Here is a 23,759-nt window from a genome sequence, read left to right as displayed (position 1 = left end):
AACATCTGCATATGTAACAAATACATATCTCAGCCTGGATAATTCAGAATTATATTATCGGTTAATAAAATGGCTTGTGCTCTTGCCAGCTGACAGAGGGTTTGATCTGGACATTAAGTTCATTTTTGGATCTCGTGGCTTTTCAGGCTACAGCTAGGCTATAAGTGGACATTTGGACTGCTTGCTCAGTGTCTGACTTCTACACATGGAGGAAGATTGTTAGCCTGTACATACTGAACAGTTTCTGAGCAAAAAAAATATTTCTTATTTCAACTCTGTGGTATTTATCGCTTGTATTCATTTTGTCTAGTACCAGGCCATGGGACCCCTTGAATGATATGATTCAGTTTGAAAAAGATGGCACAATCCAAACAAAAGTTCGGCATCGGACACCAATGGTATGTTCTAGTTTTGTTTGTAGGTGCAGCAGGCTCCAGGGTCTCACATATATGGTGTTATGTGTATGAAGGTCCTCAAAGCATGAGGAGGGTTAAAGAATACTGCCGGTACCCGACAAAAATGTAGATTACCCAGTCCATAGTCTTTCACTTCTGTGATGCAACCTGAGTGGTAGAGATGGCTTAATTGACTGAGAATGTAAAATAATGCAAACTTGAATTCAACAATTTAATACAGTTCTCCCTTAAATGGGAAGATGCATGAACTTTGGGCTGCTTTTAGGTCAAAAATCTTGATTTGGAATTCTATGAGATACTGTGCTTTTAACTGTTACCGTCAGAATGTGCTGCTTTGCTACCGTTCTGGTTCTGTGGAAGTAATTTTTACATTTTTCAATTGTAGGTTAGCGTTCCAAAAATCAAGCGAAAACCAACCAGCCAGAAAAAAGGGGAGTGTGGTTTCTCATCCCCTGAGCCTGATAATCAGGATTCCTCTGGAAGTGAAGGTAGGAAAAGATATGTTTACATGCAGACGTAAGAAATTTACTTAAGCGGAGTTCTGTAGTCACAAATACTATTCTTATTTCAACATGTTTGTATTACAAAGTAATATATGTTTTAGATAGCACTTCAGTATGAAGGACATTCTGGACAAAAAAAAAAAAAAAAAAGGAAGCAGAATGACTTGTTATTAATTGCAAACTTCCCTGTTGTTTTAAATATCAATATGTAGTATCAGGTGAGCTTCAGTGCTGCACCTGTCTAAAATCTGGAAAAGCAAATCATGTCTGTAAACTCTTTTCTTTCTTAAAACTCTTTTCCTTCTTAAAACAGGATGAATTGTTTTAATTTGTACATCAGTACATTGATAGAGATGGATTTTTGTTGTTGAGACTGTTTGCAAAAATTAAACGATATATTGAGAGTTTTAAGACGTTCCTAAAGCTTAACTTGCCATCCTTCTGTGCTATAGGAACTTTGTAATAAAGCTCTAGTTTTCAATAAAAACTGACTTAGAAAACTTCCTCCTCGTTTTTGCAAGCTTGTCATTATAACTTTGTTCCATTTTGGACTAAGGACTTCCTTCTGTGAATTACACCCATCTTTTATATTTTTCTAGCACAACTTATGAAGCATAATACAAGAATAAGGAAAAAGGGGGCAGACCTTGGTGAACTACAGAGTGCCATTGAATCTATAAAGGAAACACAAGAAGACATTAAGAGGTAGTACTAAATAAAATGGTTTAAAATGATTAAGAGAATACTGATTGTCCAGCTTCTTTTGGAGGCTGGTGTATATCTTTCTGCTTTTAACGCCTCACTGTCTTTGAAGAACTGAGAAAACTAGTTCAACTACCCTTCTTCTAAGTGTTAATTACTTATCAATATTACATGTTTTTCCTCAAAGTTTGTGTTCTGTAGGGACCCCCAGCATACCAGAAATGTCAAATTGTCTAGAAAGTAAAGTGATTTACACAATGTAATTCTGTGTCTTACAGGGACATAATGGCTCTACGAAATCGAGTCACTTCTAATTCACCACCTGTGGACAACCAGTTTTTGCAGCTGAAGCACTATATCTTCATTTTACTCCTGATTCTGCTACAGCTTATCATCAATTTCTTGTTCAAATAGGAGGTGTGAACAAAGGCCTTTCTGAACTGGAATGATCAAACTCTTACTGGGGACCATACTTTAAGTTGGACTTTAAGTGATGCAGTCTTATCTAAAAGAGCCTTGTAGCAACAACTTGCAGAACTTTTTGCCTCAGAGTCCATGGTTCAGAATCATCTTCCCGTCTGCTCAGTTGAAGTAAGACTCGTGTAAGTGCCAGTACACTCTTGCTCCTGGTGTGTGCCTCTGTCTCAGACATACAGCATCAGCCTTGTGTTTTATATTACGTCACGTGCTGTACTGATGAATCTTCACCACAGATTAGGTAAATTGAAAATTCAGAGGTCAGGCACTGTAGGTAGGACCTGATTCCTGTTTTGGTAGTGTAATAAACAAGCAGACTTTGTTACATTTAAACTTACAATTTTTGTAACAAAGTAACTTTGAAAGTAGCCAGGCTTACCAAGGTGTTTTTGTAAATGGTGTTGGATGTTTGGGTGCGAACTTTTATTTAAGGAAAAATGAATACATTATTACACAAAGGCCACGAGTGTTAGGAACTGGCAAGTACAAAGCTGAAGTCTATGGGAATTCTGCAGTTTTATGTGCTTGATTTGTTTTGGAAGTATGACAGTTTTTGTCCTGAATTACTACAGCGGCTCATAACCCAATTTTATTTTATTTTATAGTTCTAAAACTTCAGGTTCTTCACAAAAACATTCCTGCATCTACTGTACAGAGCACGTTTTTAATAGCGCAGCACCTGGGAAGGTACTGTCTTTGTACGCTCATACTCATGAATTGCAAATACTGAGGATTTAGGGTTTGTTTTTTAAGTCTTGATAATTTTGACAGTCCTGAATTTATACTGGTGTATGGCTGCATCTCAGTAAGAAGACAGACTACTGATGCCAGGACTCTTTCTTATTTCTGAAACAAAATGTGAAGATGCAAAATTATGCTTAGTACATAGCACGAGTTGAGTTTCCCAAGGGAGAGACTGTGTGGAACAGAATTTGGCCACTATAAGCAGGTCACCTGCAAATGAAAATGTGTGTTTACAAGGGAAATGGCTTCAGAAATGGTGGGATGTCCAACAAAACAAAAATAAGAACACATGATAGCGAAACACTCTTTGTTACATTCACAGTATATACTACCTAACTGAATACTCCAGTGCACCTGTTTGTTAAGCTGCAGCCCTACCAATTTATGTGAACTTTAAATTTCAAGTTAAAACCAGGGTTTGTAACATTTTGTTGGAAGAAGAACATGCATGAACAGAACTTGCAAAATTTCAGCTAAAAAACGTTCCCACAGTCAAGCCTTTCCATGTATATGTATCAAGTCAAAAAGTAGCTGTAGTATTGTGAAGTTACTTTCAGCAACCCAGATAAGACAATGGGAAGAGGAGAGACACAACACAAAGTGTAGCCAAGTTTGTTTTCAGTGGATCCTCTCAGAAATCAAAAGGAAAGTTTGGAGCTGCCATGGCCTTGGGAAGCCTCAGTAACTCTCCAAGTGATCTCACATTCTGTTCTGCATCGGTCTTGTCCAGCATTTGGTGAAAATTCTACTTACTTAAAGTTAGTCAAGCTCACTTGTTCCCGTGGCTGACATCTTCACAGCACCTCACTTTCTATTTTATCTTTCCCCTTCTTCGGACCTCAGCTTTGTGAAAGTTCATGGCTTAAGCAGTCACTTCAGCTTATTTCTTACAGCTTCATACTAGCATAGCTTGTTCTGGAATCAATTTTCGGAATGTGGACTCTATTGTCTACAGCTGGTGAGGTGGAATTTGTGAATACAGAAAGTTCCTCACTGTTAAGTTTTGTATCCCTAAGTTAAGTCTCCAACAGAAACTGAAGCTGTTTGCTATATATAAAACGACGTAAGAAAAGCAGAGAACTGTAGTATTAATTTAATCTACTCAGCATGGAATTGGACCATTCGGTACAGTGTTCAAATGTCAAAGCTTCATCTGTCTTAATGATTCATTACAAGTCCCTAAGCACACTCTGTGTGGGAGTAATATAAAAGGAAATGAGTGAGGTAAAAATAAAATCGGAATTTGAGCAATAACTTTAATCCCCTAAAATAGCTCTGCTAAATTTGTGGTGCTGAAACTCTTGACTGATAGTTACAAGTTTTTTATCTGCCTTGTAAATGGAAATGTCCTTCTGCTCTTTTATGTTGATTTTAATCCTTCTATTCAAGATCAGTCACTAACACAGACTGGATATATTTTTACATGCACTGTACGTGGATTTGACCAAGCTAGCTGGCTGGTGGCACAGTGTTGGGCAACATCAGACTAAACAAATGTTCCATATCTGAAATTGAGGTTCAGCTCAAGACAAGTAAGACTTGAACAGAATGAGACAAAATGCCTATGCTTATGTTCCTTTTCAACTTATTTTTAGAGGTTACGTCTGTTGTAAAAGTGGTTTTAGTCACGGTCCAGGAAGGTAAAAGATACGTGATGAAACTTTTTTTGCAGTAAAATTGCAGACTTCTGCTTGACAGAACAATTAGATTTCTTAAATTCTAAAAAGTACATCAAAGTCCAGCATTTTGCTGTGTTTTGTAAGATGTTCTGCCGTGTGGACAGGACGGCATAATTTCTTGCCTGATGTTTGCAGTACAGCTGGTCACGGGCCTGGTGCATGAGGTCTTTTCCCCAGCACATCACAACTGTCTGTTTACCCACAACGTGTGGCTGATCTTGAATACAACGTACCTAATGCTGAGCTCTGCATGAGTTACAAAACAGACTGTACAGCTTGCAGATGTGTGAGGGCTGTAGCATCCTGGTTTTTAGTGTTTAAACAGCACTTGTTTTCACATTTGATTTCAAGATCTCGAGGGGGTTGTTGTTTTTTCTTGTACAGGAAATACCGTCAGAAATTGTTGCCATGTGGTTTTATTGTTTTGTTTTCAAATGCACTCTAAGCCTTTAATTTGCCATTAGGTACAGATTGCCTAGCTAGGTGCTGATGACCTAGGTTAAAAGAGCAAATAGACCATATGAGATGTCACAGGCCGCCGTTTCAGCAGCAGATCGTGTTGCACATTTCACAGGTGGATGTCTTTTAAAGAGAAGGCATTGCTTGCTGAAGGCAAAGCCTGCTTTCCACCCCAGTTTAATCTTGTCAAGAAATTGTCTTATAGGTCTTCCTTCCAACTGTGATAACAGTGTTTTCTCTTTCTTTCCTCTTTGTTTGCCGCCCTCCTGTGCCTTTGGGATTTCCTATATTTTTTATTTTTATTTTTGCCAGACTGGTGTTTATGGAGCACTCTGGGTTCGATGCGTAGTGTATTTTCTTAAGAGGCTGTTACTTCACCACTGTATATGTAAATAACGGATAACAGGGGTTCTGTACATCTGTAAGTTTTATTGGTTTTTAAGGGTACCCTCCGATAGCTGAAAATTGAACAGATTGAAGCTTCGTAAACAGTGCCTTCCCGAGGGGTTTCTTGCTGTTCCCAGACACGGTTTGTCAAGTTTGTGCCATACGTAACACCCGCCCTTTCGTGAAGGCTTGCGTGTTTGAAACTAGCTCCCCCGCTGCGTCCGACCCTCCGGTTACAAATAAAAACGTAAACTACACCCCCAGAGCCCGCCTTGACCGCATTTCAACGGGGGGGGCCGTGAGGGGCGGGCAGGGAGGCGGGCCCTTACCGCACGGCCTCGCCTCACGGCGCCGCCTTGCGCACGCTCCCCCCGCCTCCCGCCTCGGCGTGCGGTTGCCATGGCGGCGCGGCCCGGGCTGCAGCAGGAGGCGGCGGCGCTGGCGGGCGCGGTGCGCGGCGCGCTGGGGCCGCGGGGCGGGCGGGCGCTGCTGGTGCGGCCCGACGGGCGAGCGCTGCTGACGCGGGACGGGCGGCGCCTGCTCGAGGCGCTCAGTCTGCAGCCGCCCACGGCCAGGTACGGCGGCGGGAGGGCCGGGCTGAGTGGGGGAGCGCCGGGCGGGGCAGCCCCTAACCGCCCGTGTTCCCGCAGGCTGATGGCGGCCTGCGCCTGCCGCCACCAAGGCGCGACGGGGGACGGCGCCAAGACGTTCGTGCTGCTGCTGGCCGCCGTGCTGGGCGCGATGCGGGAGGACTGCGTGCGGCGGGCGGCGCGGGCGCTGCCGGCCTTCGAGCGGCGGGTGCTGGAGCGCGCCGTGGCGCGGGGCCTGCGGCCGCACCTCCGCAGCGCCTTCCCCGCGGGCGGGCTGGGGGCGGAGCTGGAGGCGGCGGCGCTGGAGGCGCTGCTGGAGGCCTACCTGCGGGGCCGGCTGGGGCCGGGCGAGCCGCGCCGCCTGGCGCTGCTGGGCTGCGAGCTGTGCGCCCGCTGCGGGGCCGCCCGCCCGCCCGCGCTGCGCCTCCTGGGCCGCCGCTTCCCGCAGCTGCACGCCGCCGCCGCCGGGCTGCCCCTCGCCAGCTCCAGGGTCCTGCCCGGCATCCTGCTCCGCAGGGACTTCGCCGCCTACTGCCCGGCCACCGGCCGGCTGCGCGCCGTGCTGGTCACCCGCTGCCTGAGGCCTGCGCTCACGGCCCCCGGCGTGGAGTGCGCGGTGCGCTCCGAGCGGCAGCACCGGGCCGCGCTGCGCTGGTGCGGCGAGAGAACGGAGGCCGTGATGGAGCGCCTGCGGAGCGGCGGCGTGAGGCTGCTGCTGTCCGGCGTGAAGCAGCACGAGGAAGTGATCTACTACGCGAAATTACACGGTGTGTCTGTGGTGGAGTGTTTGTCATCGGAAGAAGTGGCCCTTATCTCTGAAATCACGGGAGTCTTGCCCTATGACCCTGCTGGTGATAGCGTGCAGAGGGAGGTCACGGAGGCTGCGGTGGCAACCTTCTGCCAGCCCCTGCTGCTGGGCTCCCAGCGATACGTGCACGTCGGCTTCAGCGGCACGGGCACCTTCCAGCCCCACTGCCTGGTTCTGTGCGCGCCCGTAGATGCTGTTAACGAGCAGCACGCTGCCGCTCTGCACGGGGCCTTCACCATGCTGCTGCAGCTCTTCAGAGCAGTAGATCAGGAGTGCGGAGCTGAGGGTGAGAGCCAGAACAGTGCCTCAGGTGTTGGGAGCGGGTGTTCTCCAGCTACTGAAATGCAGCTCATAACAGAAAGTATTGTTTGTGATAGCAGTCAGGTTTTTGAGCATCAGCTGGGAGTGTGCAGGAGTGAAACAGCGACACAAAGTTCAGATCTTGCTTTGCAAGAAAGCCAGCAAGCAGATTGTACACCAGAAGCCTCAGCTCCTGTCCCACACAGCAAGGAGCTGAATGTCTGCACCAATGGGGCTGACTCAGCAGGGACATGCAAACTGCACGCGCTGTGCGAGCATGCAGATGGGATGCATGAGAGCCACCCAAGGCACCTAGCAGTGGGCAGTCACCGGAATTACAGCACTGCTGTAACATCAGACAGTGCCAGCACCGCTACCCCGTGTGGGCACCTAGGTGTCGGTAAAGGCCTAGAGAAGACGGGCTGCGGTGCTGCACAGAGTTGTTCCAGCTCCATCCTAGAAGCAGGATCAGTTCTGCCGGTAGGAGGTTACTTTGAAATCCTATTACATTATTATATTCAGCTCTATGCAAAGCAGGTTCAGCAGTCAGCAATTGCTGTCATATCTAATGTAGTTGCTGATGCTTTGTTAAGTATTCCAAAGGCTTTATATGGAACAGAACGGAACAGTTTTACCAAATTTTATCTCGAAACCACAGAAGCACTCAGGAAGAATCAGCCCCTGCCTGTGAATGAGGAAGGCTTGGAGTCAGTTTACTGCAAATACCAGCTGGTAACTTCAGTTCTTCATTGTGTTGCAGAGCTTCTCAATATTGATTTAATCATTGGTGTTAAGCGGCCACTGCAGAAAATTGAGGATAATGACTCGGATGATGATTTCTGAAATTGTAAATAAAAATGTTTTTGATAATGCATTTCCCTGTGTCTTCTTTTCAAATGGTTTCAAATTTCAGTGCTGGAGACTAAAAGGTATCTTTTTAGGTCCGCAAACCTAACACGCTTCTTAGAAGTAGAGGAAGAAAAAGGCTGACAGTTGGGATCTGTGTAAATCTATCCCCCTGCAGCCCATGGGCACTGCACGGAACAGATCTCCATGTGCAGCCTTGGAGGAGCCTGCAGTGCAGCAGAATGAGGCCTGAAGGAGGGACAGCCCATGGATGCCCCCGCAGGAGCACCCCAGGATGGAGCTGCTTTCTGTGGAGCGCGGCCTGCACTGGGGCAGAAGGGCCAGGGGAGCTGCCACCTGTGGGGATGTGAGCAGGAGCAGTGCACTCCTGAATGGTGGGCCCTGTGTTATGGGCCTGTGTTGGAGCAGTGCTTGGAGAGCTGCAGCCTGGGGGAAGGCCACCTGGAGCAGGGCAGGGAGTGGCCATGCTTGACGGGACTGACTGCAGCCCCGCTTCCCTGATCCCTTGCGCAGCTCACAGGGAGGAAACAAATGAGATGGAAGTTGAGTCTGAAAAAGGGAAATGGGCTGAAGTGTCTTTAGTTTGTTGTTTTTGTTCTTGTTTTCACTGTCCTACTTCGTTATTAATTGGTAATAAATTAAATTAATCTTTCCCAAGCCAAGTCTGTTTTGTCCATGACATCTTCCCCAAGCTGTCTGCTGTGTCCATGACAGTAATCAGTGAGCAGTCTCCCTCCTTATCACCCCATGGTGTTTTTCCCACGGCATTTTCTATCCCCTCCTGTTGAGGGAGGGCATGAGGGAGTGCCTCCATTTTCACTAAAGAGATTTATTTAAGGAAGAGTGAGGCACAGTAATTTTTTCTTCCAGTAGAATCATTTCTGTAATGTGCAGAAGAGTGGGAGAAATAAACTCAGGAGAGGGGAGAAAATCACACTCCTGACAGCTCAGTAACGCAGTGATCGGCCCAAGGTGAGCCCGCAGAGCTCCCTGCTCAGACAGGCCTGGCGCTGGGGAGCTGTCTGCTCACATTGTTTTATACCATTAGTACATCTGCACACTTCCAACTTTACTTGAATAAGAAGTTGAGACAGAAATATTTCAGTGTATGATTGTTTTCTGACTCATTTAAACCGTGTCATCCTTGTAACTGAGAATCAGATAGTTCATAAATTTGATGACATGCAAAATTCTTTTTTTATATACCAGAAATACAAAGAAGAATTTAAAAGTGAAAATTACATAAAACTCTTTTTTTTTTTTTTCCAATTCTTTCATCTGACACCCGACCCGTTTCTGGTGAAAGCTCTTGATTCTGAAGGCTCTTTGAGTTGGGTGCTGTATTTCATTGACTTCCCTGTTGTTTTCTATTTTGTGAATGATCTGTTCTTACTTTGGAACCACAGTTTCCCCAGTTTTTCTAGAGAGCTCCCAAAATGGCTCTCCTTTTCCTCAGAGAACACCAGGAATTGTGTCTTTGCTCTGGACTGCTGTGGTGGGTACGTGTTCGGCATGTGGCTATTTGGTTTCCAGCCCTGGAGTCTGAGCCCGGTGTGAGATGTGCTTAAGGGGGAAAAGGAGAAGAGCGAGATTCCACCCGGAGTCAACTCTTCCCCAAGGCAGCCTGCTCAGCCTGGGCACGCTCTCGCTGCTTCTTGCTACCTCCTCCTTCACTACAGTTCTTTGTGACATTTTTTACAGCTATATGTAAATGTAATTCGCTCTTTGACAGCTGACGTGTTGATGATTTTAAGACTGACTTCTTGACGCTGCTGCAGGGACAAAAGTGAAGACCTGAGGGGCCCCTGGGTTGGGAAGGTGGTGTTTCTTCAGTCAGAGCCGCAAGAAGCAGTATGTCTAGACGTGCACTAAGGTCAGACCAACCTTGGGTTTTTTTCTGCTAGTGTTTCTCAGGGAGTTTTTCTCTGTTGTGCTTGAGCGTGGATTGGTCTCCACACAAACTGGAAGGCAAGTCCATGCTTGAAATATGAGCAAACACAGGGATACAGGTGGTAATAGACAAAAATGTTAAAAAGTGGTTTTAGCGAGTCTCGATGTTTAACTCTCCTTTCTTTTGCCTCTGGCCAGGCTGCCACACATGAAATACATCAGAATATTTCAGAGGTCCCCAGCCCAGCCACAAGGGAGGGCCGTGTGGTTTAAGCAAGGTAATGCCGTTCGTCATGTGGCACGTTCACGTATGAAGGCAGACAGCTTTTTTTTTTTAATAAAAAATACTTTTGAAACCAGTGTGTGGGAGTAAGGCACAGAGAGAAATAACGCTCATTGACACTAGATACATACAGCAATAGCTCTTGAGGATGGGGGCAAGCAAGTCGCCTGACGAGGATGCCATCCCTCGTGGTGCTCTGGGTGGTGGTGCAGTCTCAGCACACTTCTGCGGTGGCGGTTCCTGGACTTGTGACAGAGGCAGGCCTGTGGGACTGTGCCGAGACCACCTGGATTCCAGCAGGATTGAGCCATCCCTGCTCCCACTGAGGAACCCAGCGGTGTGGCCAAATGGAAGTTCCCGTATGGGTGGCTTCAAGATGTCATAAGCCATCAGCTGCGTCCATCTTTTTGTATGTTTTAATATGTTGAATATGTCTAAATAAGTTAGCTACAAAGGTGTACTTTTTGTTAAGCCAAAAGCTCTGAGATTAACTTAAAACAGTACTAAATGTCAGTGTGCTATTTGTTGTACAGTGGTGTAACTGTGGGAACTTGCTATTGTTTCTGTTGTTATCTTTGTAACAGTCTTCCAGAGCCCACAGGTGAGTGATTAATGGTGCCACATGAGGAGATTAAGGAAGATTATATTCTACGCTCGCACACATCATCTCTGTGACTGCACTAGAACTGTATTCACTTCGCCCTGTACTAGATTTGCTTTTTGTCACGTAGCAAATCTGCTATTAACCACAGAAACTTCCTTTTTTTTTTTTTTTTTTTAAATTAGTAAATTTATTTCTAGCAATGCTTGGGTTAATCTGTCTCCTCATGTCTCTTTTTTTCTTCAAGGTTCTTTTACATCTCAAGCAAGGAACTACTTCAATATTAAAGCAAAGAGATGTTTGCAAGTGAATTTTCTTTACATCTAAGGAATAGGTAAATACTTGAATCATCATTAAGAGCAGGTATCAAGTGTAAGCTTTGTTTACTATGTCATTTATCTCACTATTAAGACTGAACAAATCAAGAGAGTAATGTCAGAATTTGTGAACAGCAGCTTTGGAAATGTGTTGGCTGCAATTAACAATTAAATTTTTGCGGTAGCGTTTTGTGTAAGGCAGCATTTGTATTCTGCAAATGAAGCTAGAAATAGCCGTTTGGATCTAAGATTATACAGATTGCTTCCCTGTGAGAATGTCAAACCAGTAATTGCTTTCAGGAATAAGAATTTTAATGTTAGCATTCCAAAACCAAAAATGATAAAAGTGAACATGTAATACTGTTAATACAGAATAATAGCTTCTTCTTTATGACGTGATTCAGTGGAGGATGAGACTCTGGAAGCAATGCTTATGCTTGCAGTAGATAGGAAGACAGAAGGTGAGTTCTGCCCTCTGTTTAAAAACATTTCTGGCAAAAAGAGCAGCAAATAGTTTTCCCGCAGAAACTGCTGGTTCAGCAGACAGTTTATTTATCACGAGCAGATAAAAGCACTGTTACGCTGAAGCTTTGATTCAGTGTGGGATTAAGGGCACATCAGAAATATTGCTTCCTGTGCAGCTGCTTTCTAAGCCACCAACAGCAGAGCTCACTGTAAGGGATAATATTTCCACTTAAAGTACTTACAGAATGTGCTGTTTTACAGAACAGAATTTCTAACCTGTTAGTGTTTTGGATTTCCAGTAAAACAATTCAGCATGGTGATCTTCCTTTTCGGAACTATCACGACCTACTTTCAGTGGGCATCTCCATTTTCCAGACTTAAGCGTCTGATCAAATATTACCCTAAAATGTAAATGCAGAGTGATCACATGGCAGGGATTTCTCTGGGTACTCAGGAAAAGGCAGCTCCAGATCAGAGTTATGTCTGTTGAGATTTTGCCATTGGAATTGATATGTACCTGGCAGAGTGTGTGAGGATTATATTTAGGCTTTTGAAGCAATGAAAGCCATTGTAGAAACCACTGGATTATATTCATGAGGCAAATAAACCACACAGAGCCATCTCCTAAAACTAGGAATACTCTGATACTCTTATTACCAGTGTAGTGTAGAAAAAAAGTACAGAATAGTTACATAGTTCTGCAGAAAATACCGTCTGTTGCCAGTGTTGGCCCTTGTTGCCAAGTATAATTAGTTTTCAATTAGCGGGGCAGCTGTGGGCCCCCACTGCAGGATACCTCTACTGTCCCTGGTGCGCTGGAGGCAGCTCTGCATGGCTGCAGCCTCAATGATACGCTTTTCTGGTGCAGCTGGCTCCACAAAGCCTGTAGCCGCCCTGTGACCAGTGCATTTATAGCTCCTAGAACACAGCGGAGGGCAGCCTATTCAATTTCCTGATGGATGACTTTGTACATGTGAAGCCTTTCTTCATAACTTACGCATCTCAAAAGAACAGTTTAGAACTGTGATACTTTAAGGTCAGTTCTTGGTAAGAAGTACTGGTGCTTCCCATAATGAAAGTCGATTTTCAGCATTTGTAATTCAGCCTGAATAACCTCTTTGGCCAAAATTTCCCCACATTGTACAAGGAGTGACTGCTTCCTGCTGACACACGGAGAATTTTGGCTAAGCACTTCAATTCTTTTAGAAAAGGAGTTAGAAAAAAAATTACTTTGCTTTGCCTTCAATTTGTCTGGTCCTTTATTTGAGCTTCTCTTCAGTCCCCTTGCTGGGAAGACAGCTCTCCTGTTTCTTTTCTCCTGGGAGAGCTAGAAGGAGATATGAGCCAGGCAGCAAAAAAATTCTGAACCCAAATCTTCCTGTCCTAGGTCTGATATCAGGTGCTGCTGGGTTGTTTCCTTGCCTGATTCGTTTGAGGCTGAAAAATACAAAAGCTGCTCGGTTGTATCCAGGAAGGGTCCTACTGTGCTGAAGTTACACGCAATATTGTGCAGCTTGCTGTAGTGCTTATCGCTCTGGATGAGTTTGGCCAACACAGCAAATCTTGCAAGCTGCTATGTGGGTAAGTGGAGAGGTTTGGGAATTACCAGTGCTCGTAATAATACAGCAAGTGTTGGAAATCAGAATTGGTGGCATTCCCTGTAATCTGAGGCATTTTTATCACCCTGTAAAATTAGAGGCACTTTCTAAGCCTTGATGGTTAATGGGAAGTGCTATCAGCATCACTGTATCTTAGGACTCCATTCTATTTCAGAAGTTTGCCACCTTGGCTGCAATCCTAAGTGCTACAGAAGATATCTGGCTTGGACCTGTGAAAAGGAGCCAGTCAGTAAACAAGCAGGAAGAGAGAACTTTTCTCCTCCCGTATGGCTGGGTCATTGCTTCTACTCTCTGATTGACTATAGAGGTGATGAGACATTGTAATACAGCAGTAATTGCATGGATGTGTGGGTGGGGAGAGGGAGGAACCAGAATGAGAGAAGGCAGGAGATAGTAACACCCAGTTCAAAGGGAAGAGAGAGGGAAAGATGAAAAGTGAGTGATGAATGGACTGTCATTTACAGAGTCTAGTTTACATAAACAGAAGAAAGCAGCCACCGCTTCCATAATGTCTTCCCTGGGTATGCAGTAGGAAGGGGAAGACTCAGTGTTCTTGGAAGAGTGGCAAATGGGAAAAAAAAATCTCTGAAATTAATTTTCTCCTGTGCTGGAGTATGCAAATAGCTACTTTGGAAAGCCTTGGGAGGAGCCCTGCAGGCAGCCTGACTGCACATACCCTGCCAATCTGGGCCATAAACTTGCGACAGCCTGCGAGAACAATTCAGAGGTCTGATACTGAAGCTCAAGGAGTCACAGGGTGGGTGCCAAAAGGACTGGGTGTGTGTTAGATTTGTTGAGATAGGACAGCCTGTCCTCACCGGGATGGTTTTTGATCCTTAGGCACTTACAGACACACACTGAGGCCATCAGTAAAATGTAGTTCTGCTCCCTGGCCTCAGCGGCTGGGGTTCCTGGCTTGAGCTCGTGTGTCTGCGCATGGCTGGGGGCGCTGGGCAGGCTCATGTTGCGGGACGTGCAGCAGGTAGCACAGGGATGCCATGGGAAGGCGTGGAAGCTGCTAGATTTATTGCTTTGGAAATAATTATACAAACACTTATTGAAGTCATAAATCATCTGATAAATTTGCCACTAGCTACGCCTTAGATAATTAATCTAAATTTACTTGTGTTAAGCAAAGAAAGCATGCCTAGGACCTTTAAGCTTATTGTACACAGTGAAATATAACAGAAGCTCAGTGCTTTTAGTCTCCTTATAGAATTATAGGACATAAATCAGCTTTCTTATAACATTCTGCGTTCTCATTTGAGTGAAATGTTTTGAGAGAAAAGATTATTCTGAAAATCATAGTTTTCTGGGAACTCATATACCAATCCCTCTTATTGATAGTGTTCATGTAATAGCTGGCACTCAGGATCATGAAAAGAGGTCCCGTGGTTCAAGTCCCCTGAGAATAGCGGAGTTCTATCTCTGCATATTCAGACCCAAACCTCTAATCCAAATGTATTCAAGTGACTTTAAGCCAAAGATGCTGAATTTACAGACAGCATACCAGCATACATTTTAATTATCTACATTATTATTATCATAGAATCATAGAATCACAGAATGGCTTGGGTTAGAAGGGACCTCAAAGATCGCCTAGTTCCAACCCCCTTGCCATGAGCAGGGTTGCCAACCACTAGATCAGGCTGCCCGGTGTTATATATATATTTATTATATTATATATTTGTACAATTTGTTTCTGATTAATAATTGACATTGTTTTTCACACTAAAATTAAAGGTAATTAAAAATGTATTAACAAAATCATAATTTGTTATCTTGCTTTATATTAAATTTGTGTTCTAACCATTTGCTCCGTGGCATCTGCGGGCTATTGCAAACATGACTAATATCTTACTTTTAAAACTGTGTTTTGATTCAGAACTGCTGACTTTGGCTGTACCATTTCAGCTGCAAAGATCAAATTGTAATAAAAATTTGGCAAATGCCTCTGAGTATCTTGGGAATCTGTTACCAGGAACCACTGGGGAAAACAGTGAATTTTGTCTTCTGGAGTCTTATAGCAATGTATGCCTGAGGTTAGAACTGGGTCGCAGAGCAGCAGCATCTGCACGCTGTGTTCAGTACCTCAGCAGCTGTAAAGCTTTTCAACAGTTTTACCATTATATTTTGGTACTGCTCTGTACCAAAGTCTCAATCTGTGTGGAAATGCAGAGAAATACATTTCTCATTGCCGTGCCCTCTGGATTGCTGTTGTCAGAACGAGTGGGTGTTGCCATCAGAAGATAGAACAAATGCTGCTGCTTTGAAATGCTGCCTCTGCAGCTCGCAGTGTTACCGTACTTGTCATCATGAGCTTTCTAAATGCTCTTCTTTTCAGCTTCCAATGAATTCGTTGCACTCATAGAAACACCCACATCCATAGCAAGACGTGTATCCGTGTGTGCACCTTTCCTTAGTTTCCATGTTGTGACAGCTGTGTTTTCCCTGTGCAGCTTTCCTTCCTTGCACTGTTTTGCAGTGCCACGTGATACCACACCTTAGTTATGTTGATTTTTTTCCCCAAGGTTGAGCATTGTCATGTTCTGTTAAACTCTTAGATGCCCGAATCTCTCTTGACTTATTGCTGATCTGTTCACATGTATTTTAATTTCCCTGTTCAAAAATTATTTTAATACAAGACTCATTGAATGATTCAGTAGAGAAGAGTGGGTCTGAATATTTCATTTAAAGGCAGCAAGTGCTGAGGAGTTTTTAAACTTTCCACCATAATGAACTGCACAGAATTAATAGCTTTGGCTTAATGATTGCTGGGTTCTCCCAGAATGAGTTTTATTTAGCAGAAATTTCCAGAATGGCTGTTTTGAGCCGGATCAGAGAGATGCTATATTTTGTTCTGATTTTTACTTCTGACTACTGTAGTAAAATTCAGCTGTTAGTAAGGAAGCAGACAATTTCTTATGTGCCTTTCCCTTCTAACACAGGAGAAACTCACTCACAGAGGAAGGGTTTCTGCACACAGCACTGGGATATTTACAATGCCATGGCTTCAACAAACCTGGCCCTTCCCCTTGCTGTGGCCCTGAGACTTCCAATGTGGCTGGAACTGCAAGCAACTGGGAACACACTGTGACCGCAGTATCTGGCACAAACACACCTTGGGGAGGAACACTCCCATCTGCTGCATTTGGCGAGGAAATGCAAACAGAGCGACGCTGGACTCTCATCTCCCTCTCCTCTGTTTCAGAGAGGCACAGAGCCTGTGTGTGTTCCAGCGCAATGAGATCATGGGGCCAGTGCCAGCCACGGCCCTGGGCAGGGATGCCAGCACCCTCCTGGCATGGCATGGCCGGCCCTGTACCGCAGCACTAGGCTGAGATCCCGCCGGGCCCAGCAGGTGCCTCGCAGCCAGGCAGAGGGACTGCAGCAGCCTGAGCTTGGCCTTGGCCTCCACACCTGGGTGCAGTGCCTGAGACTTTGTCAGGAAGCATATCTGGAGGCCTATATTTATGGCTCCATCTGTGCTTTGTGGGTTCCCATCTCCACTGAATTATCTGTATTCTGCTCCTCATCAGCTGGGCCCACAACGGGGTGTTCCTGCCACCAGCTGCAGCGAAGGCCTGGGCCACTCAGCCCATTCCTATCACACTGCTCCGGAAGCCCATCTGACAGCTGGTGACTGGCACAGCGCTGTGCCTGCGGGGAGAGCCGCCCTGGGCCCAGCCCACCACACAGAGCAGGTTCAGCTGTCACCGTGTGTCACCAGGCCTATAGGAGAGGGCACTGCACGTTCAGCTGTGTCCGTGCAACATAGTGTGACTGTGAGAACTGAGCACTCAAAGTCAAGAAACTTCTACTGGATTGTACGTGTCATGTAATTCCTAGATCTGCTTGTGTTAATCATCGACAAATGTAAAAACATCTTGAGATTCTGCTTTGACTGTGAAACTTTGACAATCCTCATGAAACAGCTTACATTTTGGAGGATGTGGCTGCCATCAAAATGAGTCTAACATCTACATATTTCTCATTTATCTATGGAATTGTGCTTCTTTCCTTTTATCTCCTCCTGGAGATTATATTTATTGAGAAAACAAGAAACTGTTTTTACTGATAACAGGTCTGACCCATACCTCTGGTTCAAAGTAACACCAGATACTTATCTGGGATTGTCATCTGCAGTTTTTCAATTTCAGTGCATCAGCCCTAATGTAGACAAGCAAAAGAAGCAATTCTACTCAGATTTTGTTCCACTTGGCCAAAATCAGCCTTCAGGTTCAACATTCAGGTTTGTTTTGTTTTGCTGGCTTGGAGTTTTTGTTTGTAGTTTGTTTGTAGTTGTGCTGCCATGATGCTCTGACTTCAAACTTTGATTTCTGCAGGTGCCTTGCCAGAGCATCCTCACAGCAAGTGAAAGGACAGAGAGCTATGACTGAATTGAAAAGATGACTAATTACCCCAAAGGTAACGTGGGAAAGTCAGAGGGAACTGAATCATCTGCCATTAAGCAACCGAAACCCCAGTGTTCTGTTAAAAAAAAAAAAAAAAAAGGTTGATGCACATTGCAGCTAATAGAGCAATCAACAGATTTTGGTTAAAATCCTGCTGCTGCAAAGGAGGTTTCCTGGATAACCATGACCACACCAGTATGTCACCAGGTGACACTCAGTGTCAGAGCGCTGATGGAACTGGGAGTGAGGGGATGGAATTTGTGGCTTTGCCAGGCCCAGGAGGGACAGAGAGGTCTCCTGCCCTGGCTGTGCTTGGATGGAAAGCTGCTTGGCCTTACTGCATGCTGAAAGGGGTCGCTCACTGGTTTGTCCTTACAAATAGAAATTGAATGCCAGAGGACAAATAGAAGAGATTACAGTCCTGGAGTCTAAACTCCCACGCGCATTTGGTGAAAAGGAGACCTCTTAGGTTTCATGCTTTGTTTATTTATTTCCTACATGTAAGATATTCCATGGAGGGCAGGTTCCCGTGGGAGAGAAGTGTGAAGGGTTTGGGTTTATGAGGCAAAGACAAAATGCTCGCATTGACTCGACTCAGTCAGTGATACGCTATGGGAGGTGGATGGGGCCGAGGGGGCCGTTGGTGTCAGTCTTGTCCCACAAAAGCCAAGGTGCCTGTGGGCTCTCAGGTGCTGCAGGCAGTGAGGCCCGGTCCCACCATACTGCCAGGGCTGCAGCAGCCGGAGCTGGCAGGTGCCCAGAGGCAGCTTGCAGTGGGCAGCCTGTACCTGGTCCCCAGAGGCTTTTCATGCACTGACCTGGGGCACAAACCAATGGGCAAGGGAATGAAGAGCCCTCAGGGTTGAGCCAACCATCCTGCTGCTCAGGTTCCTTCTTTTCATCCCCTTCCTCCATGGCTGTTGATATTTTTCATAACCTAATTGCCAGCAGCTCTCAGCAAAGCAGCTGGTCTCTCCCAGGCTGCTCCGGGTTCCTTCAGGTTTTGGCAGCTGCTGTTATTGTTTGTTCAGAGGAGAACCAGCTCCAAAGCATGGGCTGGGCTGGGCTGGGCTGAGACGGGCTGAGATGGGATGGGATGGGGGAGCATCTCACGCAGCCAGAGATCTGCCCATTTCTCCCTGCAGAGCATGAGCCTGGAAAGGCTCCACACGCGGGGGACTGCACAGCAGCCAGCAGCACAGAAAAGGCACACTGCTGTAATCCATAGCTGTGTATAAATACATCGTGTCCCCCTATCTGAACTTGTCTGCTTCTCTACGTGGGTTGTATAGAGCTTTCATTCAGTGTTTTTACTTGTTCCAAGCTGTGGTCCTGGTGCAGCTGATGGTGGGAAGAAACACAGCAGAGGCCATTAATTAGAAGTAATGGTCATCCTGGAAGAGGCACTAGTGGAAGCTGACGCTTTCCAGCTCTCTTCATTTGCTAATGCTATAAGGGTTGGCAGCTCCTTGTATTGATGGTGGCCCGCTAAATTCATCACTCTTTATTTTTTTTAGACAAACAATCCATCAGAATGGCAAATTACCCCTGGAATTCTCAGCATTGTGCTACTGAGTTCGTCTGGAAGCAACGGTGAAAAGCACAGCCTATCTGCTAATTGTTTTACTTCAATGCCTTTTGCTGATATTGAGAGCTTAGAAGAGCTCAGTAGTGATTTCAATTACTTGGATGTAAATCCAAAAAATGACAGTGGAGTTGGGCCAGATTTACATAACTGTAAATGAGATTTTAAGAAATGTCTGCATAGTTTCCTTTCAGGCTCTATATCTAAATGTCTTAATTAGCCTCTCAATTCAAGGGTCTAATTTCCACAACGGTTAATGAATTGCACTTATACGTGGTGGCTAAATTATCTTGCCAGTTTTTAGGGAATATTCTAAAGGCTCCTAATGAGAAAAAAAAAGCCTCAAAGTTCTCCAGCTTTGTTTTTCCAAGTCTAAGGACTAAATATAGTGTACATTCCCCAGAAAATGTGAGTGATGGGGATTAGTAATTCATGAGTGACGTGGCCCATTTACAGCCTTAACAGCACAGAGCTCACTGTGGCATGGAGAGGATCAAACAAAACAACTCGGTTGACTTTCATGCATTTAAAACAATGAGGAATAAAAGCTTAATCTGGGCTAAAACTGCAAATGCTCCCTGCGTTAGTTAACACTGATGAAAATACTGAATAATGGCTAAGAATTAAGCTGTAAAGTGAATTTTAAAAGGCAGAAGGGTATCGAATAAAAGCTCCAAAGTATTAAAAGTTGGGGTTGAAAATGAAATTTGTATTAGGTGACAAAGCTGGCATCTGCTGAAAAAAGAAAAGTCCTCCCCAAACCCACGGTTGTTTCTGAGTGCTGTGTTTTGAGTCCCTTTTTGAGAGGTAGAAGAGGTGGTAGGTGGTCACCATGAGCAAGCGCTTTGAGTCTGCGGTATTTATTAACAGCTGATTGTTTCCACACCCTTCTCTTTTATGTAAGATAGACCTCAGTGCTTGGCATAGGGCTCCATTTGGGAGGGATGCCCCTGTGCCATAAGCTGGGCCCCTGGAGGGGATGTGCAGGGGCGCAGAGCAGTGCCCTGAGCGAGGTGACCGTGCTGCAGCCTCCTCTGTGTGGTGCTGTCAGTGCAGCCCTCCTGCAGCTTCAGCAAAGGAATGGCGAGCTTCAAATATCTCCACATTATCGAGTAACCTTCAGATGGCGGGCGTGTTTCCAGCTCCTGAGATGCACACCACAAGCCTGGTTTTTGTTGTGTTTTTTTTTTTTTTTTTTTTTTTTTGCTGTGTTGTCCTAAAGTAACTCAGTCTCTTGCCTAAGACTTGCTGTGCTTTCCAGCGGAGGTAATGAGCAGTCCCTGTGAATTATCCAACAAAAGGACTCCTACTCACGGTCTTAAAATATGGCCTGTTATGTCTTCTGATTGGAAAGGAGAAAGTGGCCCTTCCCTTAATTGCAGCCTCTTTTTGTTCTCCCCATCTCTTACAGCACAGCCTGATACGTAAGCCTGCCTCTGTGCATTTGTTCACCTCAGCCTTTTGCTAATGCTCTGGGGAAGGCAAAGCTGCTCTGGCTGCACCCTCTGTGGCAGTGAGTAGGAGGAGGCATTTGTTTGCTGCTTTCTGTTCTCTCACACAAGTAACCCCGCTCATTGCCTGCGCAGGTTTGCAACAGTGGCTGCAAGCCTTGTTGCGTGCCTCTGCTTTGCTTCAGGTGTGCATCAGCCACAGCAGCCATGTGCTGCCTGGTGCACTCCCAGACCCCGGGTATGATCTGCAGGCAGAGGATTTGGCAGCAGTTCGGGAAGCGGCCCTCATTGCTGTGGTGCTCAGAGTGAGCTGGTACTGAGCAGCAGGGCATACATCAGGTTCTTCTTCAGTTCGCTGAGTCACACACAGCCACTTCTGGCTGGAAGTATTTCTCTCTCCGGCTTTTTCTTCACTGCAAAAAGAGATACGTTCTTAATAGCTGTTAGCAATCCAAACCACAAATGTAGTAAAGTGTATTTGCCTTGTTGATTGTAGCATTTTAATCTGTTGGATCCTGTGATGTTAATGCAAATTAAAAAGGCAGTCGTTCTAGTGCGGTTTGTGTATCAAGTGCAGAAGCATGAACTTTGGGAAAATCAAAACCCATCCTTTCTTTTCAAGCTATTTGGGAAAAATCTTTTTGTTCATAGAATCGTGGAATCATAGATTCATTAAGGTTGGAAAAGATCCACTAAACCATGTCTCTAAGTACCACATCTACCCTTTCTGTAAACACCTCCAGGGATGGTGACTCTACCACTTCCCTGGGCAGCCTGTTCCAATGCATTACCACTATTTCTGAGAAGAAAGTATTCCTAGTATCCAACCCGAACCTCCCCTGGTGCACCTTGAGGCCATTCCCTCTCATCCTATCATTGTTACCTGGGAGAAGAGGCCGATCCCCACCTCACCACAACCTTATTTCAGGCAATAAGGTCTCCCCTGAGCCTCCTTTTCTCCAGACTGAACAATCCCAGCTCTCTCAGCCACTCCTCATAAGGCCTGTGCTCCAGACCCCTCACCAGCTTTGTTGCCCTTCTCTGAACACGCTCCAGGGCCTCAATGTCTTTCTTGCAGTGAGGGGCCCAAAACTGAACTCAGTACTTGAAGTGCAGCCTCACCAGGGCTGAGTACTGGGGGACCTAGAATTGGGTCTGGGGCAGTGCCCGTGAAGGAGCTGCAGCACAGTGGGCTCCATATGCTTGTCATGTATTGGAGCCATTTAACTGATGGAGGTGAGTGCTGATGCCGTTCCTCACCCAGCTGTTGTGCTTCAGTCCCTGCTGGCCCCACGGGCTCCCATATCTCTGCCATTGTTCTGTAACCCAGCACATAGCAGAGAGCTTCTTGATAGTAATTAAACTCCTATTTTTTAAATCACAATTACTCATTTATTCCAGGCTTTTTGTCAGCTCCTAACTGTCTTGAGCAGGCATTTTCAGCCACTTCTTCTCCTCCCCAACTTTTAATTAAAGATGTCTGTAGAGCCACTTTCTCACCATTTCTAAAGAAGGGTTTATCCTTCATTAATTATTTTTTAATTACTACCACTGGCTTTATCCTGGCCTTATCCTGGGTCAGTCCCTCCACGTGGTTTCTGAACCATTTTCCTTCTGCACCTCTACAGCCCCCTGAGGTACCAAGTTCATCAGCTGAGTGAAGGCCCAGCTCCTCCATTTCATCTTCACCCCATTGCTAGGCATTTTGTAAACCTCATACCCCTGAATTCTCATTCCCTGGCAGGAGAGCCTAGTCTTTCTCACGCAGAACCCTTTTCTCCTTGCCCCTAACACTGGTTTCCTTCTGACTGTCACCTGCTCCTGGGCTGGCTCATTTGCTTTGCTGCAATAAGGAAGCCTTACAAAACCCTGATGTAAAAGCATGGTGTCCCAGGCCTGCCCCTCCATCAGGCAGCACTTGATTTCAGCCCTCAGGAATCAGCCTCTGGTTACCAGCAAGGAGGCCTGTCCCTTCTGGAGCAGGGCCAGACACCGGCTTCTTCCAGGGAAAAATAAATCTTTGAAGCTAATTAATAGCTCCCTTACACTGGCATAAATCTGCTGCAGCCATTAGAGTGGAGCAGCAATCTGAAGGGATGGGCAGGTGTCTTGCTCTGAGGGAGGAGAAGGTCTCTGGGGATTTTTTTCTTTGTTTTGAGTCTTTCCCATTTGGTTTTAAATTAATTATTTTTTTTGCATGGCAAATAAATGGAGACTTTGGGGTAAAATTGGCTCTGTGTGAATGAATGTCTGTCATGCTTTTTTTCCCCTGTATTTTAGAAATGTTTTAGGATGAGCAATGTTGCCCCTATTGAATGAAAAGAAAATAAGGAAGAAAATATGAGATGTGTAGATCTTACCACCCACGTCAGGCTGAAGCAACAGTAAGGAGCTATCTCGGATATGTGGCTTGCCCCCAAGAAACCCCCTGTAAAGCAGGCATTTCCCTGCTGCAGGCTTCAGGTGCCCACCTGTGAGCAGGCAGCCTTTCCCCATTGCAGGTTGAGGGGGCAGGATCTGTTGCATGAGGTCAGAGGGGACAATTCAGGCTGGTCTGTGCGCCATGGGGCGGCTGCAGGCTGTGTCCTGCAGGATTGCCCTGAGGCGGGCAGCAAGGCAGCTCTTGGCAGTGCTGCTCAGGAGCCTGATAGCCCAGCGAGTCCTGCGGGAGCACCGGCTGGGCAGAGGGAGCTGGAGAAGAGAAGCTGTGTTGGCTTCATTAGTCTTTTTAGTTTTGTGCTTTTTTTCCTCTTTTCCTTTTATTTTCTGTCTTGTGTACACGTCTCTCCTTTTCTCTCTTTTCTTCTTCTTATCTCTCTTGGCCTTGGATGACGAGCAGATGTTATGCTCTGGGAACTCATCCACTGTAATGATTTTTTCATCTTATGAAACTGAATCTGGAATAAAGCTGTAGGGGAGCAGAGCCAGCAGGTGCACCTGCTCCGAAACCCCTCAGGAACGGCCTCATGGCAGCCAGTTTTCTCACTGATACAACAGCAGTGGCACAGGGGCGTGGTGTGCAAGCACACCTGCCTGTGTGTGACAGCTGGTTGATGGGCTCCTGCATTCGGTGTCCTCGGTCAGTGGTGAGCAGCCACAGGGCCAGGGACTGGGAGGAGTTTGGTCCCTGGTGGCACAGTGGGGATGTAAACATGGAAGGTCACCAGGGGAAGGCGTTCTGCATGGGGTATATGAGCAGTG

At 45.7% G+C, this 23,759-nt stretch overlaps 2 protein-coding genes and 1 long non-coding RNA gene across 9 annotated transcripts in view; all 3 read left to right on the top strand.

Moving 5' to 3' along the window:
- The window catches only part of OSBPL8 (oxysterol binding protein like 8), an 84,942-nt gene extending 79,318 nt beyond the window's left edge, over nucleotides 1–5,624 (top strand). For all 7 annotated transcript variants that reach the window (XM_021385216.1, XM_021385215.1, XM_021385218.1 and 4 more), the window contains 4 exons: nucleotides 311–398; nucleotides 802–904; nucleotides 1,519–1,624; nucleotides 1,900–5,624. In XM_021385216.1, the coding sequence (XP_021240891.1) occupies nucleotides 311–398; nucleotides 802–904; nucleotides 1,519–1,624; nucleotides 1,900–2,035 (433 nt within the window). In that variant the 3' untranslated portion in view covers nucleotides 2,036–5,624. The remainder of the gene's footprint in view (nucleotides 1–310; nucleotides 399–801; nucleotides 905–1,518; nucleotides 1,625–1,899) is intronic.
- Nucleotides 5,749–7,939, top strand: BBS10 (Bardet-Biedl syndrome 10). Its single transcript, XM_021385222.1, has 2 exons — nucleotides 5,749–5,942; nucleotides 6,018–7,939. Exons 1-2 carry the CDS (start codon nucleotides 5,767–5,769, stop codon nucleotides 7,906–7,908), a joined length of 2,067 nt encoding a protein of 688 aa, XP_021240897.1. The 5' UTR covers nucleotides 5,749–5,766; the 3' UTR covers nucleotides 7,909–7,939.
- On the top strand, nucleotides 15,231–20,290 carry LOC110399411. Its single transcript, XR_002440308.1, has 3 exons — nucleotides 15,231–17,359; nucleotides 17,454–17,535; nucleotides 19,040–20,290. It is a non-coding gene; the product is annotated as an uncharacterized LOC110399411 (long non-coding RNA).

Source organism: Numida meleagris, chromosome 1 (assembly GCF_002078875.1).
Source record: "Numida meleagris isolate 19003 breed g44 Domestic line chromosome 1, NumMel1.0, whole genome shotgun sequence".
Taxonomy (NCBI): Eukaryota; Metazoa; Chordata; class Aves; order Galliformes; family Numididae; genus Numida; species Numida meleagris.
Note: the sequence above shows the minus strand (reverse complement) of the source record. Positions and strands in the feature narration are given on the sequence as shown.